This window comes from Podarcis pityusensis, assembly GCF_964106645.2.
Source record: "Podarcis pityusensis genome assembly, chromosome: 7".
NCBI lineage: Eukaryota > Metazoa > Chordata > Lepidosauria > Squamata > Lacertidae > Podarcis > Podarcis pityusensis.
Genome location: NC_138031.1, coordinates 1,493,870 through 1,518,783, shown reverse-complemented (window position 1 = coordinate 1,518,783; position 24,914 = coordinate 1,493,870). Strand labels below are relative to the sequence as shown.

Sequence of the window (24,914 nt, the reverse complement as noted above, 5' to 3'; positions counted from 1 at the left end):
TCCCTCACCCCCTCCCTCCTTGCAGAGAAAACATTTGGTCAGTTTGGGAGTCAAAATGGTTTCAGGAAGGTCTTCCTGTGCTGCTCCGGACATGTGGTCCACATATCTATGTACGTGCCTGGTTGGTACATTTATAAACATTTATTATCTATCTATCTATCTATCTATCTATCTATCTATCTACACACACACACACACACACACACACACACACAGAGTGGTACCTCGGGTTACCTACACTTCAGGTTACATATGTCTCAGGTTACAGACTCCGCTAACCCAGAAATAGTGCTTCAGGTTTTCAGGTTAAGAACTTTGCTTCAGGATGAGAACAGAAATCGTGCTCCGGCGGCGTGGCAGCAGCGGGAGGCCCCATTAGCTAAAGTGGTGCTTCAGCTTAAGAACAGTTTCAGGTTAAGTACGGACCTCTGGAACGAATTAAGTACTTAACCCGAAGTACCAGTGTGTGTGTGTGTGTGTATATATATATATATATATATGACCTTAATTTTTTTATTTCACAGTTAAAGCATTTGAATGATCCCTGCACACAGGCCTTGGCTTGACAAGCAGCAGAAATCCTGAGGGAGGGGAAGAGCTGCCCCCTTTTCTCTCTGCAACCCCCCTTGCAAGCCTAGAAAGAGGCTCCTGCAGTACAGCAGGAATGTCTTGACCAGCTGCTGATATCTGAGCCACCCCAAAGGACATTTTCTCCTTCAAGCCGTCCCTCTGTGTCCCTGCCTTCCCTCCTGCTTGTGACCTGCATATGATCCTGGGAGGGTGGAAAAATGTGCCCTCTCCTGGACTGGGAGCAGGGCATGGAGACCCTTTTGCTGAAGACACGGATAATAATAATAACAATAATAATAATAATAATAACCTTTCCCTGGAAAATCAGAGGCTCACTATGTCAGGTTCCTATTGGAAGACTGGACAAACACTAGAAAATTAGCAGTGGCAAAGTTTTTATCGGTGGTTGCAAGAACCAATGATCCCTATCTTTAAGTCTGAACAAAATGCTTGTTTAACCTGGAGGTAGGCTGTCCTAACTGTGCATTGCTTTGCAACGATTTGTTGGGTCTCTGGACCGCAATAAAGATTGATGAATGATGATGATGATGATGATGATGATGATAAATTTTATTTATACCCTGCCCTCCCCAGCCAAGACTGGGCTCAGGGCGTCGAACACCTGATATAAAAGCAATTGATTGAAATACAACTTGAAAACAAGATTAAAACACAATATTAAAACATTAAAACATTAAAATACAGCCTCATTTCAGTGGAAACTCAAATCAAAAACTTTTGGGGGGATGTTACAGATAGGTAGCCGTGTTGGTCTGCCATAATCAAAATAAAAAAAATCCTTCCAGTAGCACCTTTAAGACCAACTAAGTTAGCTCATACCAAGAACTAACTTAGTTGGTCTTAAAGGTGCTACTGGAAGGATTTTTTTTATTTTGATTTTGGGGGGATGAAAACGTCAAGTCTTCACCAAGGCCAGCTATCCAGACTGGTCCTACGTGGGCCAGAAAAAAGCCAGGGAAGTCCCCAAATAGGCGCTCCATCACAGAAGGAGAAAGGAAAGAGGGGAAGGGGATCAAGTTGATTCCAAGCCAAAGGCCAGACAGAACAACTCGGTCTTACAGGCCCTGTGGAAAGAGATCAGATCCTGCAGGGTCCTGGTCTCATGAGACACAGCGTTCCACCAGGCAGGGGCCAGTGTTGAAAAGGCCCTGGCTCTGGCTGAGGCTAGTCTGACTTCCTTAGGGCCCGGGACCTCTAGGGTGTTGCTATTTACGGACCTTAAGGATGGGCATTCCTGCCAGCCACAAACCCTCACCCCCAGCTAGGAGCATCAAAGAACCTGCGGCAGAATCAGACCAAAGGCCACTCTGAATCAGCATCCTCCCCTCTTCCCAGTGGCCAGCCAAATGCCTCTTGGGAAGCCCATAAGCCAGACTCAAGTCGCACACCATGCTCCTGCTGTTGCACCACAGCAGCTGCTGTTCAGCGGTAGAGTGCCTCTGACACTGGAGGTTCTGCAAAGCAATCATGGCTCATAACTGTTGAGAGATAATTTCCTCCTTTGTGAATTCGTCAGACTGTAAGAGCGTCGGTGCTTATTGTGATCTGAGGGTTGTTGAACAAATATTTCCGCCCGATAGTCTTTGGTGGTTGTTATTGGCACCAACAAATGTCTGTATAGTTCAAGCTATGGTTTTCCCAGTAGTGATGTATGGAAGTGAGAGCTGGACCATAAGGAAGGCTGATCGCTGAAGAATGGATGCTTTTGAATTGTGGTGCTGGAGGAGACTCTGGAGAGTCCCATGGACTGCAAGAAGATCCAGTCTCTCCATTCTGAAGGAAATCAGCCCTGAGTGCTCACTGGAAGGACAGATCCGGAAGCTGAGGCTCCAAGACTTTGGCCACCACATGAGAAGAGAAGACTCCCTGGAAAAGACCCTGATGTTGGGAAAGATGGAGGCACAAGGAGAAGGGGATGACAGAGGATGAGATGGTGGGACAGTGTTCTCGAAGCTACCAGCTTGAGTTTGACCAAACTGCGGGAGGCAGTGGAAGACAGGAGGGCCTGGCGTGCTCTGGTCCAGGGGGTCACGAAGAGGCGGACACGACTAAACGACTAAACAACAATTGGCACCTGTCTGTCTCGAGAGGCAATGGAGTGTGCTATTGGGAGTGAAGTCAAACCAATGGAGAATCGCAGCGCCTGCTGTGGCTGCAGAAACCGGTAACTCATCGTTTGTGCTGCGTTAGCACCAAAGTGACTTCCGTGGGGCGCAAACTGGGCAGTGGGTCTGGAGGTCCTGGGCTGCCCAGCTGACAAGGCCCCCCTCTCAGCCTCACTGAGGGGGTCCGAAGGAATGCAAGGCAATACATTTGGCACCAGCTTGGCAGCAGGAGTTGCTGGAAGGAGGCGCACAAGGCACCATCCAACCGCCTTAGGGGGTCCAGATCCGTGTACGGTTTAATCCGGAGCCTTTTCTTCTCCTTTTTTTAAAATATACATTTTTATTAGTTTTTTTATCATATCATTTCCAACAATCATATAACATAACTTATTATCTTATACAGTACAACATTTTAGACTTCTGTCAACGCCTCTGATGATTTTCCGTTCTTTATCACTTATTCTGCATTTCTTAATTTCTCTATTACTCTTAATCATCATTAACTAATAATTCTCCTCGTAGTCTTTCTTGCAATATTTCAAATAGTCCTCCTTACAGAACTTCTTGCAGTCCTACTAGGGTAATCTGTTCATTACAATTGCTTTTCAAATAGTTCGTATATTTGCTCCAGTCTTCTAAGAATCTCTGATCTTGCAGGTTTCGAATCCTTCCTGTTAATTTATCCAGTTCTGCATAGTCCATCAATTTCATCCGCCATTCTTCTTTCGTCAAGCCCTTTCCTTTCCTGAAGGTGTTCAGCAAGGCAGCAGATGCGGGTTTTTTCCTTGGGGTTTGCTCCTGAAACCCTTTTCACGAATAAATATAGGCACAAGGTAGCAGAGGTTTAGCACCAGAGCATCCCTTCCCTTAGATGAGCTACTTTCCCAGGTTGATAACCTGAAAATTATAGGTTCCGTGTATGTGATTGGAGGGATTCCTTTCATTAACATGTTCTCTGTCTTATCTGCAAGGAGCCCAGAAAACTTCCTTTTTCTACCAGCTGTGGAAGAATGGCAGATGAAGATGATGGATTTTATGGAGCTGGCTGATCTCACTGGGAGAATCCACGACCAGAAAGAAGAGGAATATCAAGAAGACTGGAAGAAATTTAAAGATTATTTGAATAAATTTTGTAATATTAAATATTAGTAGTTACTTGAAAGTACTAAATAGGCCTAGGACTAAATTAGGACTAAATAAATAAATGAGACAGAGAATGTTAAGAAAAGTTAAGAAATTTGATTATAATCGGAATATTGTTTTTTTGAATAATGATATTTGGAAAACTGCTATATTCAGTTCCAAGGAAATTCAGATGGAAGAGATTAGAGGAAGTCAAGTAATATGTTTATGAAGTTGGAAGTTTTATTGTCTATGTGTTGGTGGTTATCATTTGCTATATCTTTTTTTTAATTTTTCTTTTCTTTTTGTTTCATTGATTGTACAGTATGTGTTGTATTTGTATGAAACTTAATTTTTCTTTGCTGGAGAATGTAAACCAAGCCAACAAATCAACAGGACTCTGGACAGCCTGCCCCTGAATCTGTCGCAAGCAAAAAGCGCACTCATGCTTCTGAGGCTGAGCTCTGTCCCTGAAAGCAAGGTCTGAGTGTGAGAGAGAGACGAATCCTGAGGCTTGTGTGTGTGTGTTTGTGTGCATACCTGCTTGCCCTCTAGGGATCAGGGGCCTGGAGAGTTGTGGGTCTCCCCTAGGAGGGTGGCTTTGGCCCTAGGGTGGCGGGTGGACTGCAGGCAGCCGGCAGGATTTAAATTTAGTGGCTGAGCCTCTTGGGGGCTGGCCCTGGAGGCAGCTGCTCTGGCAAAGGTCAGTCCAGCCTGTCCGGCTGCCTGGGAGGGAGGGAGGGACGGAGGGGGCGCTTGGCTGGAGGAGGGAAGCTGCCAAGAGGACGCCTGGCTGGGACAGCAAAGGAGCCCCGGAGAGGCTGCTGTCAGGAAGAGAGCGAGCGACAGAGGAGGAGGAAGGGGCAGCAGGTCCGGGGGGCAGTGCCCAACAGCACCCTCTGCAGCCTGGCACAGGTAAGGCAGGGCAGAGGGGGCAGTGCCACGACTCCTGTCTTTGACTGCGAGAGCCAGGCTTGCTCAGGAACGGCGGAGATCTTCTTTGCTTCCTAAGATCTCTTAGTAAGAAAAACACCCAAATGGATTTCGCCAACGGAAGCACGGGCTCCCCAAAAAGTTAAATATGGAAAATAAATGGTTGAGGTACTCAGATTTGTTGTTAGAGGTTTCAAATTCAAACCATTTGAACAAATTAAAGATAAAGTGAATTGGTTGCAGTATTATCAAATTAATGAAATATATAAGATGGATGGGAGAAAAAACCAAATTGGAAACGGAGTTGTTAGATGCTAAAGTTAAGAATATGTCTAAAATGTATAATTTGTTCTTGGAGTGGCATGCAAAGGATGAACAAGTTAAATCGGTTATGATTGATTGGGCAAGAGATGTGGGACATAATATAAGGGCAGTGGAGATCTTCTTTGCTCCACCCTTGCAATTGCCGGGGGCTGCACAACGAAATATTCAGAGGCCCATATTCCAAGCAGGGGGGTCCCAAAGTGGATGGTGGAGCCCCCTGCAGGAGGGTGGGTTTTATCGGGGGGGGGCAAGGGGGCAGCAGGGGCACGGGAGCTTTTAAGTGACTCTCTGAAAATCTGGATCAAGCTTGTCAGTTTTCTTTAAACAATTCAACTCGATAGCCTCAACTGGATTTTGAATATATAACGGCGTTGTAGGGATGGGAGGGACCCCAAGGGGTCATCTAGTCCAACCCCCTGCAATGCAGGGGACACAGCTGAAGAATCCCGGACAGGTGACCATTCCCCTCTGTATAAAAGATGCAGAAGAGGCCACAACTTTCCCAGGGAGTCGGTTCCGCTGTTGGAGAGCTCTTGCCGCCTGAAAGTTCTTCCTGATGTTCAGTTGGAATCTCCTTCCTGGAAATTTGAATCTATTGGATCGGGTCCTTCCCTCCAGAGCAGGAATAAACAAGCAGTCAGTGTGCAATTAAGTGTTCCTGGTTTGAACCTTACTCTGTTGTCATCTGCCTTAGTGGGTCGTGCAAATCACTATTCTGAACAAATCTTTTTATAGGGTAGCAGGCGCCAGGGAGGAGTTGATGGAACCGAGGAGGTGTGGGGCCCCGGAAAAGTTTGGGGGCCGATGGTCCTAGCCATCTGGGGGCAGCAGCCGGAGCCAGGGGGCACCCTTGCTGAAATAGACTCGGAGTCGAGAGTGGATTTTATGCTCTTTATTCAGCTCATAGTGGTGAGGAGGAATGGTAGTTCCCCCAAAATGTCTGCTTTATATACATTATTTACATAATGGGCCCCACGTGATTGGCTAATTCCGGGATTCTCCTGTAGGCCAGTCAGGTTGTGGATTCACTTCCACCTGGAGCTGGATTGGGTGGCTCCTGTGGACCAATCAGACTGCTGCATTCTGGACCCTATTGTTCTAGGACCAATCAGACTGCTGCATTCTGGACCCTATTGTTCTAGGACCAATCAGACTGCTGCATTCTGGATCCTATTGTTCTAGGACCAATCAGACTGCTGCATTCTGGATCCTGTTCAACTCAGTACATAACACTCGCCATCTGCTGGAGCTTTCCAGGAGTCCTTGAGCAAAAGACGCCTTCAGAAACGGCATCACTTACAAGGACGGTGCCCGTAGCCCCTTCCTGGTGCAGACCATGTGAAATAGACTCGGAGTCGAGAGTGGATTTCATGCTCTTTATTCAGCTCATAGTGGTGAGGAGGAATGGAAGTTCCCCCGAAATGTCTGCTTTATATACATTATTTACACAATGGTCCCCACATGATTGGCTAATTCTGGGATTCTCCTGTAGGCCAATCAGGTTGTGAATTCACTTCCATCTGGAGCTGGATTGGGTGGCTCCTGTGGACCAATCAGACTGCTGCATTCTGGATCCTATTCAACTCAGTACATAACACCCTGTCAATCTTCTTTCCTGTCCACAGAGATGCTCAGAGCTCTGTGCTGGCCAGGTGGGGGGCCTGGAGATCAGTCCATGGGGCTGTGTGGCCCCCTGCCCATGTGTGGTCCTCTGGGACTGTGGAGCTGAGAGGCGCCTGCCTTTCAAGGAGAAGAGAGCTGTGCTGCTCTCCTGTGGAGGTGGAGAGGCATTTTATTTTATGTATTAAATTTGCAGCCATCCGTTCTGGCTCATTCCCTGGGACTGGAGAAGGGCGCCCAGTTCTGCGCACCATTTCTCCACTAGAGGCCAAAGGGAAAATGCCTTGCCATTGCTGTATGCCCACTCCATGCCCACCCAAAGCCTCCTTCTCCACTGGGTGGCAGGGGCAGAGAGGAGAAAAACTGCGAGTACCCACCTTGAGGTCCTCAGAGGAAAGTGGGAATATAAATTAAGGTTACCAGATGTCCCCCGTTTCCCGGGGACAGTCCCCGGATTTGCAAACCAGTCCCCATACAAAATCCACTGAAGTTGAAAAGTGTCCCCGGATTCATTGAAAAAAAATCTGGTAACCTTAATATAAGTAGAATAATAGAACCATAGAATTGTAAAGTTGGGAGGGTCAATTAGTCATTGCAGGAATAGAATAAAATCAAGTATTGCAGGGAGCAGGCCCAGTGCCAGTCCTGCAAACCCAAATCAGGATTGCAAAATGAACGGTCAGTTCTCCAACCGCAGGCCTGGGTGCAGGATGAAGCTCAGGCACACCCACCCACTGAGAGCCTATCGAGAGGCTGCAGGAGGACACCTCCCTCTCCTCCCAGCCAGCTCTGGGGGGGAGGGGGGGTTGCCAAGACCTACCTGGCTTGACTCTGCCCTTGATCCTTGCATTGTCCCATCCAGTGGGATGCCCTGGATAGTTCAGTTAGCTAGTTTGTGGGTCCTGATAATGCCAAAGTTGCAGGTTCAATCCCCAAATGGGGCAGCTGAATATTCCTGCACTGCGGGGGGTTGGGCTGGATGACCTTCAGGGTCCCTCTCAACTCTATGATTCTAGGATTAATATCTTTTGTGGATAATAATAATAATAATAATAATAATAATAATATTTTATTTATACCCCTCCCTTCCCGGTTCAAAAAGCAGGCTCTGGGCGGCTAACAACAAATTTAAAATACTTAATTGTAAAAGCAGCATAAAATACAGTATAAAAACATGAATAACAATAAAATTCAAAATTCAGAAATCAATTTAGGGGAAATAAGCATTAGATGGGCCGCGGGTCGCGCTGTGGGTTAAACCACAGAGCCTAGGACTTGCTGATCAGAAGGTCGGCGGTTCAAATCCCCGTGACGGGGTGAGCTCCCGTTGCTCGGTCCCTGCCCCTACCAACCTAGCAGTTCGAAAGCTCGAAGTGCAAGTAGATAAATAGGTACCACTCTGGTGGGAAGGTAAACGGCGTTTCCGTCCGCTGCTCTGGTTCGCCAGAAGCTGCTTAGTCATGCTGGCCACATGACCCAGAAAGCTGTCTGCGGACAAATGCCGGCTGCCTCGGCCAATAAAGCAAGATGAGCACCGCAACCCCAGAGTCGGCCATGACTGGACCTAATGGTCAGGGGTCCTTTTATCTTTACCTTTAAGCATTAGATAATCCCCAGGACTAGCTGGCTGAATTGGTCCTACTTGGGCCAGCGAGGAGACCAGGGGAGAATTACCTGTGGGATCCCAGAGCGGGTAATCTTCATAAAAAGGGGAGGGGGAGGGAAGGAAGGGGAATAAAAGATCAAGCTGAATTCAAATTGAAAGCCATGCGGAATAGCTCTGTCTTGCAGGCCCTGCGGAAGGAGGTTAAATCCTACAGGGCCCTAGTCTCATGGGACAGAGCATTCCACCAGGTCGGAGCCATCACTGAGAAGGCCCTGGCTCTGGTGGAGGATAGTCTGGCTTCCTTAGGGCCTGGGACCTCTGAACTATGGTTATTCATGGACCTTAAGGTCCTCTGCGGGGGCAGACCAGGAGAGGTGGTCCCATAGATACGAGGGCCCTAAGCCACAAAGGGCTTTAAAGGTCAAGACCAGCACCTTGAACCTGACCCTGTACTCCACCGGGAGCCAGTGCAACTGGTAAAACATAAATGACGACATAAAAGTAAAATGTGGGCACGGAGGTTCTGGGCGCTGCTTGCATGATGAGACCTGGGTGTTGGTGGTAAAGGAGAAGCAGCTGGGCAGTAATCTGCCTGCAAGAGCCCATTGATCTCGTTGGGTGCAGTCAAATTAATTACCAGTATTATTCTTAATTAGTTTATTATCTGCCCTTCACCCCAAGGTTCCCTGGCGGGTTCGTGCATTGAAACCAATTTAAAACGAGGGCATTAATTAAATCAGTGCACTAACCACCTGCGTTGCTCAAGAGACAGGCATCCAGTGAGGATTCTTGCCTCATAATGCCTCAGGGGATGTTTCATTCCTCAGTCCAGAGACATACCTGAAAAGAAACTGGGTGAAATGGCAATATTTTCAGTCTCCTGACTGAGTGTTCTCAGATTACTCTGCAATTATGTGAACTGTGCTACCTAGACCAGCAGTTCCCAGACTTTTTTGGGCACCTCCCCAAAAGCATTCCTGACAGATGTCCATCCGACCTCTGCTTAAAAACCTCCAAGGAGGGAGAGACCGCCATCTTCCGAGTCAGAATCTCCTTCCTTGTGACTTGAAGCCATGGGTTCGAGTCCTGCCCTCCAGAGCGGGAGAAAACAAGCTTGCTCCACCTTCCACGGGACAGCTCTTCAGATATTTGAAGATTTACGTGAGTCAATCGCCGCTCCCTTTCTCCCTCTCTCGCTCACGTACCCCCGACAATTCCATTTCCACCCACGGCTCATCGAATCCCAGAACTGTAGAGTTGGAAGGAGACCCCCAAAGGACATCTAGTCCTACCCTCTGCAATGCAAAATAATTTAAAAGGGCATTTGGAGGGCCAGCAGAAATTCCGCTGTGGAAGCTCTTCCCTGTTCAGGGAAGTTTTTAATGTGTGGCATTTTAGCGTATTTTTGGTCTTTGTTGGAAGCGGCCCAGAGTTGCTGGGGAAACCCAGCCAGATGGGCAGGGTACAAATAAATAATAATAATAATAATAATAATAATAATAATAATAATAATAATAATTCCAGGCATTTGGAAGGGGAAAGCTGCACCTGTTATGATTCTGCCTGTCACCTGGCTGTTTGAGCCACACAGCAGAAAAACGGGCAGCAACCTCAGTTCCTTTTCTCTGGAGTTTGGACAGGGAGGAATGGAGCAAAGTGCAGGGCAGGCAGGTGATGGGGTGAGGTGGGTGGGGTCAACGAACGCTTGCTGCATCAGCTGTTGCCCCAGGTGCCCTGATTTGTCTGCCGCAGGTTCAGGATCCTCTCTCCAGGTGATAGAGGCCTAGGACTGTAGATTGGAAGGGATCCCCAGGGTAGCCTTAGCCTTAAAAGCGAAACACCTGCTTCTTGAGGCACAGGCACAGTATTGCCAAAAAGCCTTCCTGCATAGCTCAACTGGGTAGAGCGTGGTGCTGATAAGTCCAAGGTTGCAGGTTTGATCCCCATCTGGGGCAGCTGTGTCTTCTTGCATGATCCTCAGGGTCCCCACTCCCAACTCTACAGTTCTATGATTCTGTGATTCCCTAATCACAGAGGCGGTTGAAGAATGGATGGTGGCTAACAGATTGAGGTTGAATCCTGACAAGACAGAAGTACTGTTTTTGGGGGACAGGGGGTGGGCGGGTGTGGAGGACTCCCAGGTCCTGAATGGGGCAACTGTGCCCCTGAAGGACCAGGTGTGCAGCCTGGGAGTCATTTTGGACTCACAGCTGTCCATGGAGGCGCAGGTCAATTTTGTGTCCAGGGCAGCTGTCTACCAACTCCACCTGGTAAGCAGGATGAGACCCTCCCTGCCCGCGGACTGTCTGGCCAGAGTGGTGCATGCTCTAGTTATCTCCCGCTTGGACTACTGCAATGCGCTCTGTGTGGGGCTACCTTTGAAGGTGACCCGGAAACTACAACTAATCCAGAATGAGGCAGCTAGACTGGTGACTGGGAGCGGCCGCCAAGACCACATAATACCGGTCTTGAAAGACCTACACTGGCTCCCAGTACGTTTCCGAGCACAATTCAAAGTTTTGGTGCTGACCTTTAAAGCCCTAAACGGCCTCAGTCCAGTATACCTGAAGGAGCGTCTCCACCCCCATCGTTCAGCCCGGACACTGAGGTCCAGCTCTGAGGGCCTTCTGGCGGTTCCCTCACTTCGAGAAGCCAAGTTTCAGGGAACCAGGCAGAGGGCCTTCATGGTGGTGGCACCCGCCCTGTGGAACGCCCTCCCACCAGATGTCAAAGAGAAAAACAACTACCAAACTTTTAGAAGACATCTGAAGGCAACCCTGTTTAGGGAAGTTTTTAATGTTTGATGCTTTACTGTATTTTAATATTGTGTTGGAAGCCGCCCAGAGTGGCTGGGGAAGCCCAGCCAGATGGGCGGGGTATAAATAAATTATTATTATTATTATTATTATTATTATTATTATTATTATTATTATATACCTGACAGCCAGCTGGTTGTTGGCTGTTTCAGAGGCAAGAGGGACTTTGACAGGCGTCAGTCACCTGGTGTCATTATGAAGTCAGAGGATTGACAGCTGGGCTGCCCCACCCACCTGCCCACGCTGGCTTGGGGGGTTCGGAAGAGAAGACTGTGGCCCCATTGGGTCAAAGAAAGGTCCCCCTCCTTCCTCCAAATGCTCACGTTTCCCCAGCAGCTTGTGGGGTCCAGAGAGTACCCAGGTTTGCCCCCTTCCCCAGTAAACGTAGCCCACTGGGACAAGGGAGCTATCCCAGAATAGCAGCGACTGAGCCAGCGGCTGCTCAGCCAAGGACCTTTCCCCCCTCGCCAGGATGGCCTTATCTCTGTTTGCTCAGCGAAGGAGAGGCCGTGCCAGCTTTCCATGCCATATTTCTCTGACGCTGGTGCCCTGGCACTTAAGGAAAACACCTCCTTGCAAACAGAATCTCCTTGCAACAACCTTCCCGTTTCTGACAGCAAGCAGGTCTCCCCAGAGGAGCAGGCAAGAGCGGGAGCCTGTGCATCAGAGCGCAGGTCTCCAGGAAGAATAATAAATTTTTATTTATACCCTGCCCTTCCTGGTTCAAAAACCGGGCTGAGGGCTGCTAACAACAAATTTAAAACACTTTAAAAAATTTAATTGTAAAAGCAGCATAAAATACAGTATAAAAACATGAATAACAATAAAATTCAAAATTCTGAAATCAATTTAGGGGAAATAAGCATTAGATAATCCCCAGGGCTAGCTGGCTGAATTGGTCCTACTTGGGCCAGCGAGGAGACCAGGGGAGAATTAGCTGTGGGATCCCCTTCATAAAAGGGGAGGGAAGGGAAATAAAAGATCAGGCTAAGTTCAAATTGAAAGCCAGGTGGAATAGCTCTGTCTTATAGGCCCAATGGAAGGAAGTTAAATCCTGCAGGGCCCTGGTCTCATGGGACAGAGCATTCCACCAGGTCGGAGCCATCACTGAAAAGGCCCTGGTGGAGGATAGTCTGGCTTCCTTAGGGCCTGGGACCTCTAGACTATGGGAAGTGTCTTTCTCACAGTCGCCAATCAGCAGGCTCTCCTTACGCGCTTATGATCCTGTGCAGAGCATGCAGCTGTTGTGACTAGCAGCCCTTGTAAAGGTAAAGATAAAGGTAAAGGGACCCCTGACCATTAGGTCCAGTCGCGGACGACTCTGGGGTTGTGGTGCTCATCTCGCTTTCTTGGCCGAGGGAGCCGGTGTGCAGCTTCCGGGTCATGTGGCCAGCATGACTAAGCCGCTTCTGGCGAACCAGAGCAGCACACAGAAACGGCGTTTACCTTGATGGTTAAATTCCACTCTGATTGTTTCTGTCATTTTTGTAAAGAACTATGCAGAAATACTGGTTTTAGTATGCTGGCTGTTTGGCCATAAAAGAAAAAAATAATAATCATCCATTCATTCAAGGCATGCAATTGTCATGACTAGGAGCTTTTTTTTTTTATAAAAAAAAAAAGCGCTATCAAGTTGGTGGCCATTCTTGTGGCAGTGAGTTCCATGGTTTAACAAAGCCCTGTGTGAATATTCAGATATTTTTGTCTGCCCTAAATCTTCCAGGGTGCAGCAGCCATGCTGGGTGACTCTACTGGGATGCAGAGAGAGTTCTGCGTGCTTCTAGGACAGGGGTCAGCAAACATTTTCAGCAGGGGGCCAGACCACTGTCCCTCAGACCTGGTGGGAGGCAGGACTATATTTTTTTGGGTGGAAATGAACAAATTCCTATGCCCCACAAATAACCCCAAGATGCATTTTAAATAAAAGCACACATTCTACTCATGTAAAAACATGCTGATTCCTGGACCGTCCGCGGGCCGGATTTAGAAGGCGATTGGGCCGGATCCGGCCCCCGGGCCTTAGTTTGCCTACCCATGTTCTTTGAGATCAGTATTTGCAAGTGCGATTCAAGTGCATGTCAAATGTTTAGCTTTGTGACCTCGAAGGGGAATCAAGTATTCTGCTGTTTTGGTGCAACACACACACACAAACACACATTTTGCAATTTGTCGAGTGATGGAGAAATGCCTTGAAAACTAGGCTGAATGAATGACTGAAGGCACAGAAACAATAGCAAAGAAGGGTGAATGCTCAATAAAGACCAGATGCGATCTAACCTCTGCTTAAGCTTTGTGCAAGCAAATCAGGAATTATTATAAGATTGTCTTGAGAGTACTCTGAAAGAGGAGAAAGACAACCTCTCTGTTCCCCAGAACACCATCTGCAAAGCCTGGTCCAGGATGCTAGACTAGCCCTGTAAGCTCAGACTGGGTGGATTTGGCCTGGCATGAGGGACCTGTAACAAATGTAGAAAAATGGATGAATTTATCACACCATTCCCCCCCTTCTGCACCTACTGCAGCCAAGTACAGTCCATAACTTCCTCTAGACCTTTTCCAGTTAACTGCACCATCCCCTGACGACTGCAGGCTGGATGGTGGTTGTAACATTTCCACAAGTCCCATTGAGCAGCCCATGGACAGGTTTTTGTGCTTTCTCTGGGTGTGGTTCCCACAGCTTCTTATCTACAGCTTTTAGCCATGCAGCCAGAAAAGCGCTTCCAGCTGGTTTGGTGCATTCCTCAGTCTGCATTTCTGACACTGTGTGATAATTCTGGGTCTGCAGACAGACCAGAGGAAGGAGGGATGGCTTCAAACGACTTCCTTTCTTAGACCAACTTCTGCAACAGCCTCTGGAACCTGACGGGAACTGCCTGGGCCATGAGAAAGCCCTCAACTCACCCACTTCTTAATGTCTCAAAGTTACTCCAAGTTACTTGGACGATTGCCTCTGGGAATCTGCCCACCCTGTCAGATCAGCTGCAGAGAGCCTCTTGAGAGACCCTGCAACATAGTTCTCCTGAGGTTCAGATGGAGGCAGCGAGGGAGAGACCCTTCAGGTGTGGACCTCCCCACCTCAAGAGGTTAGCTTTTCTCTTCTTCTTTCTTTGGCTGTCACCGGCCACGGAAAACTTTCCTTTACAAGCAAGCTTTCCATCCTGTTGCGGATTCCTGGTTCTGCTCTTTCAGGTTCCGCTGCTCCTTCTCGCCACAGCCGTCTAAGTCCCCTGCCCTCCAGGCTTTCCCCCAAACAATTGGAGACTATGCCTGCAGGAAGCGAACTTCTCCACCACCCTCTTCATGCCTCTTCTGGTCCTGGGAGACCAGCAGGGAGAGGAGTTGTTGCAGTGGGAGAGGGGGAGAGAGAGACACCCATGCCTTTTCGATAATAATAATAATAATAATAATAATAATAATAATAATAATTTTTATTTATATCCCGCCCTCCCCAGCCAAAGCCAGGCTTAGAGCGGCTAACAACAATAAAAGTAACACAGCATTCTAAAATCAATTCATTCTAAAATCAATTCAGAATCAAATTAATGGCAACCATTGGGCTAGAGTTCTCTGAGGATTACCAATGGAGGGGGTCAGACTGTGCTTTGGCCAAAGGCCTGGTGGAAACAGCTCCGTCTTGCAGGCCTTGCGGAAAGATGTCAAGTCCCGCAGGGCCCTAGTCTCTTGGGACAGAGCGTTCCACCAGATCGGGGCCACGGCCGAAAAAGCCCTGACTCTAGTTGAGGCCAGCCTAACCTCCCTGTGGCCCGGGACCTCCAAGATGTTTTTGTTTGAAGACCGTAAGGTCCTCCGCGGGACATACCAGGAGAGGCGGTCCCGTAGGTACGAGGGTCCTAGGCTGTATAGGGCTTTAAAGGTTAAAACCAGCACCTTAAACCTGATCCTGTAGTCCACTGGGAGCCAGTGCAGCTGGTATAGCACTGGATGAATGGGTTCCCGTGGCGAAGACCCCGTAAGGAGTCTCGCAGTGGCATTCTGCACCCGCTGGAGTTTCTGGGTCAGTCTCAAGGGCAGCCCCACGTAGAGAGAGTTACAACAGACTCATTTCTGCCTCTTGTCCTCTCTCTTCTCCTGCTTCCACTTCTGCCTCTGAGTCTGGACTTCTCTCTGCCACAAACTCTCCCTGCTCACTAAGCCGTTACCCCTTCAGCTTCTGATGTGGGAATGTTCAGGGAGGCAAGAGAAGATATATTGTTTATTAATATCCTTCCTAACTTGCGCTAGCAAGTTCTATCACTTAGCAGAGTTTACATTCCCCTTCTCACGCACAGCAGATAGCTGGTTGCAGGCTCGTGTGAGCCTCTCACTATTATACAATTCAGTCTGTCTCAGATTGAATTGTATAGTTCCTGGTTGTTGTTGTTTAGCCATTTAGTCGTGTCCGCCTCTTCATGACCCCCTGGACCAGAGCACGCCAGGCCCTCCTGTCTTCCACTGCCTCCCTCATGCTGGTAGTTTTGAGAACACCGTCCCACCATCTGGTCCTCTGTCGTCCCCTTCTCCTTGTGCCCTCCATCTTTCCCAACATCAGGGTCTTTTCCAGGGAGTCTTCTCTTCTCAGGAGGTGGCCAAAGTCTTGGAGCCTCAGCTTCACAATCTGTCCTTCCAGTGAGCACTCAGGGCTGGTTTCCTTCAGAATGGAGAGGTTTTGATAGTTCCTGGTAAATTCCCTTTAGTCCCTCTTGAAAGAATAAACACACGGCAATCTTATTCAAAGTCAATAAAAGAAGTTTACCCACATCAGTTCACAGTCGGATTCATGAAGGCAGACTTAGTTACAAATATATACATGTGGATCTACCCCATGAGGAGGTAAACCCAGTGCTTCTGCTAGCTGAGAAGCTATCAGGTCCAAGATAAGAAGCTGGGCAAACGATGAAGGAAGCGGGGGGAAATGATAGAGGGTGGCAGCATGCTTTGTCCTTTTGTTACCTGGACAGGTAAGGTCGTGCCCACCTCTGGTCACATGCAAGAGGAAAGATGCCCCAGTCAGGAGGAAGAGGAAGTTTTGACTGGCTGGACCAAACATTCCCATGCATGTCCAGTCTAGGAAGACAAGGAATGTTGTACATGACTGCTCCCAGTGGATCACATCCCACACCTGACACCTCTTCCTCCCCATCTTCTTCCTTTTCTCCCTCTGACCACAAATTGACCCACACACCCCAATCCCTGGGCTCTGAGCTTTCTTCCCTGGGGGGGCTCCCCACCCGGTGCCTCCCACCATTCCTCTCTGCGTCCAACCAGCCCATGACAATGGGCCATAGTCCTGATCCATCAGGACTCTTCCTGTGGTCTAAGGAAAGCAGAGTAAAGGTGAAAATAAAGGGACCCCTGACCATTAGGTTCAGTTGTGGCCGACTCTGGGGTTGCGGCGCTCATCTCACTTTATTGGCCGAGGGAGCCGGCGTACAGCTTCCGGGTCATGTGGCCAGTATGACTAAGCCGCTTCTGGTGAACCAGAGCAGCGCAGGGAAACGCCGTTTACCTTCCCGCCGGAGTGGTACCTATTTATCTACTTGCACTTTGAGGTGCTTTCAAACTGCTAGGTTGGCAGGAGCAGGGACTCAGCAACAGGAGCTCACCCCGTAGCTGGGATTCGAACCGCTGACCTTCTGATCGGCAAGCCCTAGGCTCTGTGGTTTAACCCACAGCGCCACCCGTGTCCCAGGAAAGCAGAGTAGAATTTTCATAAATGGATAAATAAATGTCGCAGGCGCTGTCGAACTGGAACGGATGCCCCAGAGGAGGCGTGGGGTCTTTGCCTTCCTGGGCCGCCTCTTGCCATTTGCACTGACCCTGAGAATTCTCCCGATGTTCTGTTCCGGAAGGTTCTGCTCTGTCGCTCACAAGGCAAGAGAACCCCCTGGAGTCGCTGGGACCCAAGTTCAAGCTCTGGCGAGGGAAGGATGAGGGTCCTCAGCCCCAAGGCGGAATGAGAAGGGCGCTGGGGGCCACCTGAGCATGGAGCAATGGCAGGTGAGGGGAAGGGTGACAATCTCTAAAGGGGCCCTGAAATTCCCAGGTAATAATAATAATAATAATAATAATAATAATAATAATAATAATAATTTATTTATATTCTGCCCATCCGGCTGGGTTTCCCCAGCCCCTCTGGGCAGCTGCCAACAGATTAAAAACAGAATAAAACTTCACACATTAATACTAATAATAATAATAATAATAATAATAATAATAATAATAATATTTTATTTATACCCTGCCCTTCCCGACCAGAGCTGGGCTCAGGGTGGCCAACACCAGTAAAATTACAGTAAAAACATAATAAGGGGGGGGGGGGACCAATTTAAAATACAGGTTAAAATGCAATTTAAAATGCAGCCTCATTTTAAAAGTCAAAACCATAAGGGGAGGGAAACATAAGGGTCAGAGTGAGTCCAAACCAAAGGCCAGGCGGAAAAGCTCTGTCTTGCAGGCCCTGTGGAAAGATGGCAAGTCCCACAGGGCCCTGGTCTCTTGTGACAGAGCATTCCACCAAGTCGGGGCCAGTACTAAAAATGCCCCGGCTCTGGTTGAGGCCAGCCTAACCTCTCTGTGGCCCAGGATCTCCAAGATGTTTTTGTTGAAGACCATAAGGTCCTCCGTGGGACATACCAGGAGAGGCAGTCCCGTAGGTACGAGGGTCCTAGGCCGTGAAGGGCTTTAAAGGTCAAAACCAGCACCTTAAACCTGACCCTGTACTCCACTGGGAGCCAGTGCAGTTGGTAAAGCACTGGGTGAATGTGATCCTGCGGCAAGGACCCCGTAAGGAGCCTCGTCGCAGCATTCTGAAAAATTAAAATTTTCCCTAAACCGGGGTGCCTTCTAAAAGTCAGATAGTTGTTTATTTCCTTGATATCTGATGGCAGAGCATTCTACAGGGCTGGTGCAACCACCGAGAAGGCCCTCTGCCTGGTCCTGTTAGGTGCTGTCATGGAGCAACCCCCTAGTCAATTCTGTGTCCAGGGGGGCTGTCTACCAGCTCCATCTGGTACGCAGGATGAGACCCTCCCTGCCCGCAGACTGTCTCGCCAGAGTGGTGCATGCTCTGGTTGTCTCCTGCTTGGACTACTGCAATGCACTCTATGCGGGGCTACCTTTGAAGGTGACCTGGAAACTACAACAAATCCAGAATGCGGCAGCAAGACTGGTGACTGGGAGCGGCCGCCGAGACCACATAACACCAGTCTTGAAAGACCTACATTGGCTCCCAGTATGTTTCCGTGCACAATTCAAAGTGTTGGTGCTGATCTTGAAAGCCCTAAATGGCCTCGGTCCAGGATACCTGAAGGAGTGTCTCCACCCCCATCGTTCTGCCCGGACACTGAGGTCCAGCGTCAAGGGCCTTCTGGCGGTTCCCTCCCTGCGAGAAGCCAAGTTACAGGGAACCAGGCAGAGGGCCTTCTCAGTGGTGGCACCTGCCCTGTGGAACACCCTCCCACCAGATGTCAAAGAGAACAACAACTACCTGACATTTAGAAGACATCTGAAGGCAGCCCTGTTCAGGGAAGCTTTTAATATTTGATGCATTACTGTATTTTAATATTGTGTTGGAAGCCACCCAGAGTGGCTGAGGAATCCCAGCCAGATGGGCGGAGTATAAATAATAAATTGTTATTAGTATTATTATTACTTGAAGAAGATAACAGTGCTTACCCAGATCTCCTTGCCGTTTGTGAAGCCGTTCAGGCTTCAGCGCACCAGAAATGTAGCTCCATCACTGGGCCCAGGAATGCCAGCAGAAACCAGATCCTCCAACATCTGGATGATCCAAAGCAGGTGCTTGTTTTTTGGTCAGTCGCTCTGACGCAGGTCAGCTGTCTCCTACCAGAATGCCCAGTCATAGAATGAGGGCCTTTTGCTCGGGTGCCAGGTGAGGCCCCTACAGCTGCCTCTTCCCGCTTGGAAAAACCAGGATTTGCTGGGACACTGGCAGAAAACGTGATGGAGGAATCGTTTCCGCGGCTGCTCCGGGAGAAAGGGGGCAGTTGACGGGTATGCAGAAACTGGGGGAATAGGAAGCTGCTTATAACAAGGTTGCCTTCAGGCTGTCGGTATTTTGCCGGAGGAATTCAAGTTAAGGCCAGACTTTTACATTTGTGAATTTAAAACGGATTCAAGTTCTTTTGCCGTGGCACAACAAGGTCGCGACACCAGCAAAGCACCAGACTTATTGCGCCACTCCATATGACCCATTTACTGAGCATCCTTCCTGATTTGCTTGCCCAAAGCTTATGCAGAAATTAAACCAAGGAGGGGAGGACTACGCCTTGAGCAACTTGCAGGGAAGATGGGATATAAATGTCATGAACAGAGCAGCAGTTCCCCACCCGCTCTGGTCAAGATGCCAACCTGGGGGCTTCCGATTATTGAGCTCTGGGCGTGCTTGAATCCTGGATGGGCCAAACGAGGACAGCTGATGAGCGTCAGGCAAACGGGTCCACAGAACCCGCAATTTTGCAAGTGGTGTCGAAATTCTTCTTAGTTCATCAGGAGCAATTTTCGTGTCAATCCTTCGCTGTCCCTCTTACATAACCCTGACCCGTGAAATGACAGGGGCCCCCTTCTGCTCCCCAACAGGCCCCTGAGCATTCTTACCCCTCTGTTTGAACTTCTCTTCCCAACCCCTCTCCATCCCATAATGGCAACCTGCCCAGGCAGGCCCAGTGAAAGTCTCTGTGGGAGGCAGGAGGGTGCGGGGAGAGAGTTTGCTTTCTGCCTTTGTTCCTGAAGGCGAGATGGCAGGTCCCTTTCAGCCCTGCTCCACAATGTGGCTCTTTCTTCCTTGCAGCCCAGAGTCTCCTCCCTCTTGCCCTGGATTAAAAGGAGCTGCGCTTTCCCCTCCTGTGTGGGAACCAGCCTGCCTCTTGCCCTGCCTGGTAGCTGAGCTGGGTAGGTGCCCGTCTCCCCTGGGGCAGGGAAGGCAGTCAGTGGACCCCCCAGTTGCAGGGCAGGCAGCCAGCCCCCAGCCCTGGATTGCAGAGGAGAGCTGGAGCCTACTTTCCACCTCCAGCCGGGCACCCTTTTGATTTTTCCCTGCTTGGGAATGCGCAGACCTTTGCCACCTGCCCAGCTCCTGCCCCGCCCCTGCCCAGATCTCAGCCAGGACTTTACTCCCAGCCGCCGAAGCAGTCAGGGCCAATGTTCCCTGAAGGGCGATGCCAAGGCATGGGCTGGCCAGGGCCGTCCTGGGCCTCAGCCTTCTCCCCGGTGCCAGGCTCTGGACGGAGGCGTTCCTGAGCCCGACCCTCAGCCCTGCTGCCTTCTTGCTTCGCAGGGCACTACAGCGGCAGGTGAGCCAGCCAGGGATGGCGGAGAACGGTCTGGCTCGGCGGGAGAAGGTGCTGACCCTTGAGTCCCTGAACCCCTCAGTCAAGAAGGTGGAGTATGCTGTGCGGGGACCCATTGTCACCCGAGCCCTCGAGCTGGAGAAGGAGCTTCAGCAGGTAAGATGGCGGGTGTCTAAAGATTGCCCAGATGTCTGCCTGCCAGGGATTCTTCAGCTGAGATTGCTGCATTGCAGGGGGTTGGACTAGATGGCCCTTGGGGTTCCCTTCAAATCATTGCAGTTCTATGATTCTAAGAGAGGAACGTGCCCGTCACCGTGGCATCAGGCCAGAGAAGCATCCCACTACTGGCAAGACTCTTCTCTCGCCTTGAGTTGGGGATTTAGCTAGTCGCTTTGGTCCTTTATCGGTTTGCAATGTTTCTAGACCATCGTTCGAACAGAGCATTCACATGGCTTTAAATCCAGTAAAAGCAACCCGAAACAATATGAAACAAAACAGCTGGAAAGAAAATAGGGTTTCTGTCTGACGGGTCTGGCATTTGTTCCAGTTGAACCGATCTGTACCGATGCATGTATTGGACACCTTTATCAAAATGTTCAAAGTGGCAGACAGAACTTTGAAATTACATACATAAGGAAGGGAACTGTCTGGCGGTAAGAACTGTTTGACTGGTGCTGGCGCCTCCTTCCTCTGAGGTTTTTAAATAGGGGTTGGATGGCCATCTGTCAGGGATTCTTTAGCTGTGAACCCTGCATTGCAGGGGGTTGGACTAGATGACCCCTGGTTCTCTTCCAACCCTACAATTCTACGATTCACACAGGTGATAAACTGCTAGACAAAGTGTCTTGGAGAACAGAGCCAGAATACACAGCCCGGCTGTCCCCTCTTAAGAAACCATTAAACTAAGGTTTTCCAGCATCCCAAAAGATATTTGCAAGCTGATCTGGGTGCCCCAGGAGTTTCCAAGGTGCCAGAGTCTGCCCAACCCTCCCAGACAGACGTGACTTTCAGCCTCTGCACAGCGCCCAGAAGAGGGCAGGGCTCCCAGCAGGTAGACACATTCCTTCAGGAGCTCAGGCTGCAGCAGTGGCGTAGCGTGGGTTGTCAGCACCCGGGGCAGGGCAAGTAATTTGCGCCCCGTAACCCGTGGATTTGCGCCCCCTAACCCTAAACCCCAGATGTTGCGCCCGGTGCGGCCGGCCCCCCCTGCACCCCCCACGCTACGCCACTGGGCTGCAGAGGGCTTGACCGATCAAGCCCTCAGTTGCTGCTGCTGCCGGTTTGGAAGAGGGTGGGCTTCCCAAAGGGTCTGTGGGCAGCAGCTGCAGCTCCCAAAAACCTCTTGGAGGGAGCCCAGTGGCGGCAGGTATCAAGGGGGTATGAAGGTTGCCTGTGCTTGTGAGAGTCCTCTGACCCAGAAAGGACTGGAGCCCAACAGGCGAATCTGGTGCACTTGGTTTCTCAGGGGTTGATGATGATGATGGCTGGCAGCCTTAGTGGTTGCAGCGAGGGTTCCTTGCGTCACACGGGGTTGGACTTAATGGCCTCTGGGCCTCTTCCAGCTCTAGAATTCTATGGTTCTAGGTCTGGAGCCCAGCCAAGTCCCATCCGCCTGAAAAGTTATGCCTGGCTTCTTAGTTTTTTGGTTTTTTTTTAAAAAACTTTTTTATTCAAAATTAAAACAAAACATATTATCCAGAAACATATCCTTATTTTTTCCCCATCTTTCCTCCCTCCTCCCACCCTCCCACACAAAACCCACCCACCCGCAGCTTCCCTCAGTTCCAGTCTTTGATTTCTCTGAAAATGCTGTTTTCTGCATGTTACAAAGTTGTATAGATCCTCAAACTGTTTAGCTGATTAGCATCAATAGAAAAGTTTGTGAATGTTTATTCAAAGCTAGCCGAGGAGTCCAGTTCGCTTTGTTGCGTCTTCAGATACTTTGTAAAGGGTTCCCATTCATCCTTAAAGTCACAGTTATCCTTGTCCCGTAGCTTATATGTCAATTTTGCCAGTTCTGCATAGTCCATCAATTTTTCTTGCCATGATTCTTTAGTTGGGGTTTCTTCAGTCTTCCATCCTTGTGCTATTAGAACTCTCGCGGTCGTTGTCACACACATGAAGATGTTTTTCAGCTTTTTGGGCAGATCTTTCCCTACAATCCCTAACAAAAATGCTTCAGGTTTTTAAACAAATGTTAGATGGAACATTTTCTTCAATTCATTGTATATCATTTCCCAAAATTTTTAAATTACATTACAATCCCACCACATATGATAAAATGTCCCCCCTTTTCCTTACAATTCCAACATATATTTGAGCTAGTTTTGTACATTTTCCCTAACTGCACTGGTGTCATATACCATCTGTACATCATCTTCATGTAATTCATCGGGCTTCTTAGTTTAAGCCGGTCTTCCACAAACTGGAGCTGGTAACACTTTCAGTTCCTTAGCTGAGTTCATGGTCCTCAAAGTCCACTGTCAAGTCAGGGCTGGATTTGCGACCCCGTCCTTTGTTATGCTGAAATCACAATCCCTCTGGTCTCTGGGCTCTTGCAGGGGGGATGTGGGAGCCCTCCTGCTGCTGAACACAGAGTCATCCATGTACGGGATGCTTTGTGCAGTTCCCTGCCCCAAGGGACTTACAATCTAGAAATAGCCGCAAGGAAAACAGTGGGGGAGAATGGAGGGAGGGGCTTGCAGGGAAAGGAGGTCGCTTGCTTGGAAGTGTCTGTAAATGTTGTGCCTCTCTGATCCTGTGCCTCTACACCCCCCCCCCCGGCAGATTTGTTTTATTCATTCATTCATAAAATTTATAGACTGCCCCACTGTAAACGACACACAACTCAAAGCAGCTTTCACAAACGATCCAATAATAAAATTACCAATTGGCAACATGAACAACAATAATTAAAAACCTTTGGAAAGGTAAAATAACAACATGCCAAAATCAAATCAAAACTTTCTAAGCTCCCACACAGGCTTGTCTGAACAAGAAGGCATTTAAAAGGTAAAGGGACCCCTGACCATTAGGTCCAGTCGTGACCAACTCTGGGGTTGTGGCGCTAATCACGCTTTGTACAGCTTCCGGGTCATGTGGCCAGCATGACTAAGCTGCTTCTGGCGAACCAGAGCAGCGCACGGAAACGCCGTTTACCTTCCCGCCGGAGCGGTACCTATTGATCTACTTGCTCTTTGACGTGCTTTTGAACTGCTAGGTTGGCAGGAGCAGGGACCGAGCAACGGGAGCTCACCCCGTGGCGGGGATTCGAACCGCCAACCTTCTGATCGGCAAGCCCTAGGCTCTGTGGTTTAACCCACAGCGCCATCCGCATCCACAGGTGCCGAAAAGAGGACAGCAAAGGCACCTGCTTGATGTCCATTGGCAGGGAGTTCCAAAGTGTAGCTGGTGCCACACTAAAAGATTTGAGTCGCTCTGCAGTTGGAGTCAGGGATGCTTCTGAATCCCAGTTGCAGGAGTATTCAGGAGAGGAGAATATTTCTCTTGTGCTCGGATCCTGGCTTGCGGGATTCCCTTTGGCGCATCTGGTGGTCCACTGTGACTAATAATAATAATAATAATAATAGTAATATTTTTTTATTTATACCCTGCCCTTCCCGGTTCAAAAACCAGGCTCAGGGTGGCTAACAACAAATCCAAAACACTTAATTGTAAAAGCAGCATAAAATACAGTATAAAAACATGAATAGCAGTAAAATTCAGAAATCAATTTAGGGGAAATAAGCATTAGATAATCCCCAGGGCTAGCTGGCTGAATTGGTCCTATTTGGGCCAGTGAGGAGACCAGGGGAGAATTAGCTGTGGGGTCTCAGAGCGGGTGATCTTCATAAAAAGGGGAGGGGGAGGGAAGGAAGGGGAATAGATCAGGCTGAGTTCAGATTAAAGGCCAGGCGGAATAGCTCTGTCTTACAGGCCCAACGGAAGGAGGTTAAATCCTGCAGGGCCCTGGTCTCATGGGACAGAGCATTCCTCCAGGTCAGAGCCATCACTGAGAAGGCCCTGGCCCTGGTGGAGGATAGTCTGACTTCCTTAGGGCCTGGGGCCTCTAAACTATGGTTATTCATGGACCATAAGGTCCTCTGCGGGGCAGACCAGGAGAGGTGGTCCCGTAGATACGAGGGCTCTAAGCCACAAAGGGCTTTAAAGATCAAGACCAGGACCTTGAACCTGACCCAATACTCCACTGGGAGCCACCGGAATTAGCTGGGCCTCCTTTGGCCTGATCCTGCAGGCTCTACTTATATTCTGAGTTGCTGGAAGGGTCTCTTCCCTGGGGGCATCCTTCTCTGTTCCTGGCATCACAACAGCCTTGTCCGCTCCACCCTGGCTGGCGTCCCCCTTCCCCTGAAGGCTCTCACGTCCTCCTCCATGTGCCAGGACTCTGCTGGCTGGGGCAGGAGAGCGGTCACCCAGCGTATTGTCCCACTGCCATGGCAACCTGCACGGTGCGTGACTCTGAATGGGG

General features: G+C 49.3%; 1 protein-coding gene across 5 annotated transcripts in view; it reads left to right on the top strand.

The window, feature by feature from the left end:
* Positions 1 to 4,582: 4,582 nt before the first annotated feature.
* Positions 4,583 to 24,914, top strand: part of GPT (glutamic--pyruvic transaminase) — a 32,086-nt gene continuing 11,754 nt past the window's right edge. Inside the window, exons 1-4 of one of the 5 annotated variants that reach the window (XM_081012674.1) lie at positions 4,620 to 4,733; positions 16,967 to 17,114; positions 19,927 to 20,027; positions 20,413 to 20,581. In XM_081012674.1, the coding sequence (XP_080868800.1) occupies positions 20,444 to 20,581 (138 nt within the window). In that variant the 5' untranslated portion in view covers positions 4,620 to 4,733; positions 16,967 to 17,114; positions 19,927 to 20,027; positions 20,413 to 20,443. Of the gene's footprint in view, positions 4,734 to 16,966; positions 17,115 to 19,926; positions 20,028 to 20,274; positions 20,582 to 24,914 lie in introns of those variants that run through there. The other 4 variants (XM_081012673.1, XM_081012675.1, XM_081012676.1 and 1 more) reach the window with 4 other exon arrangements.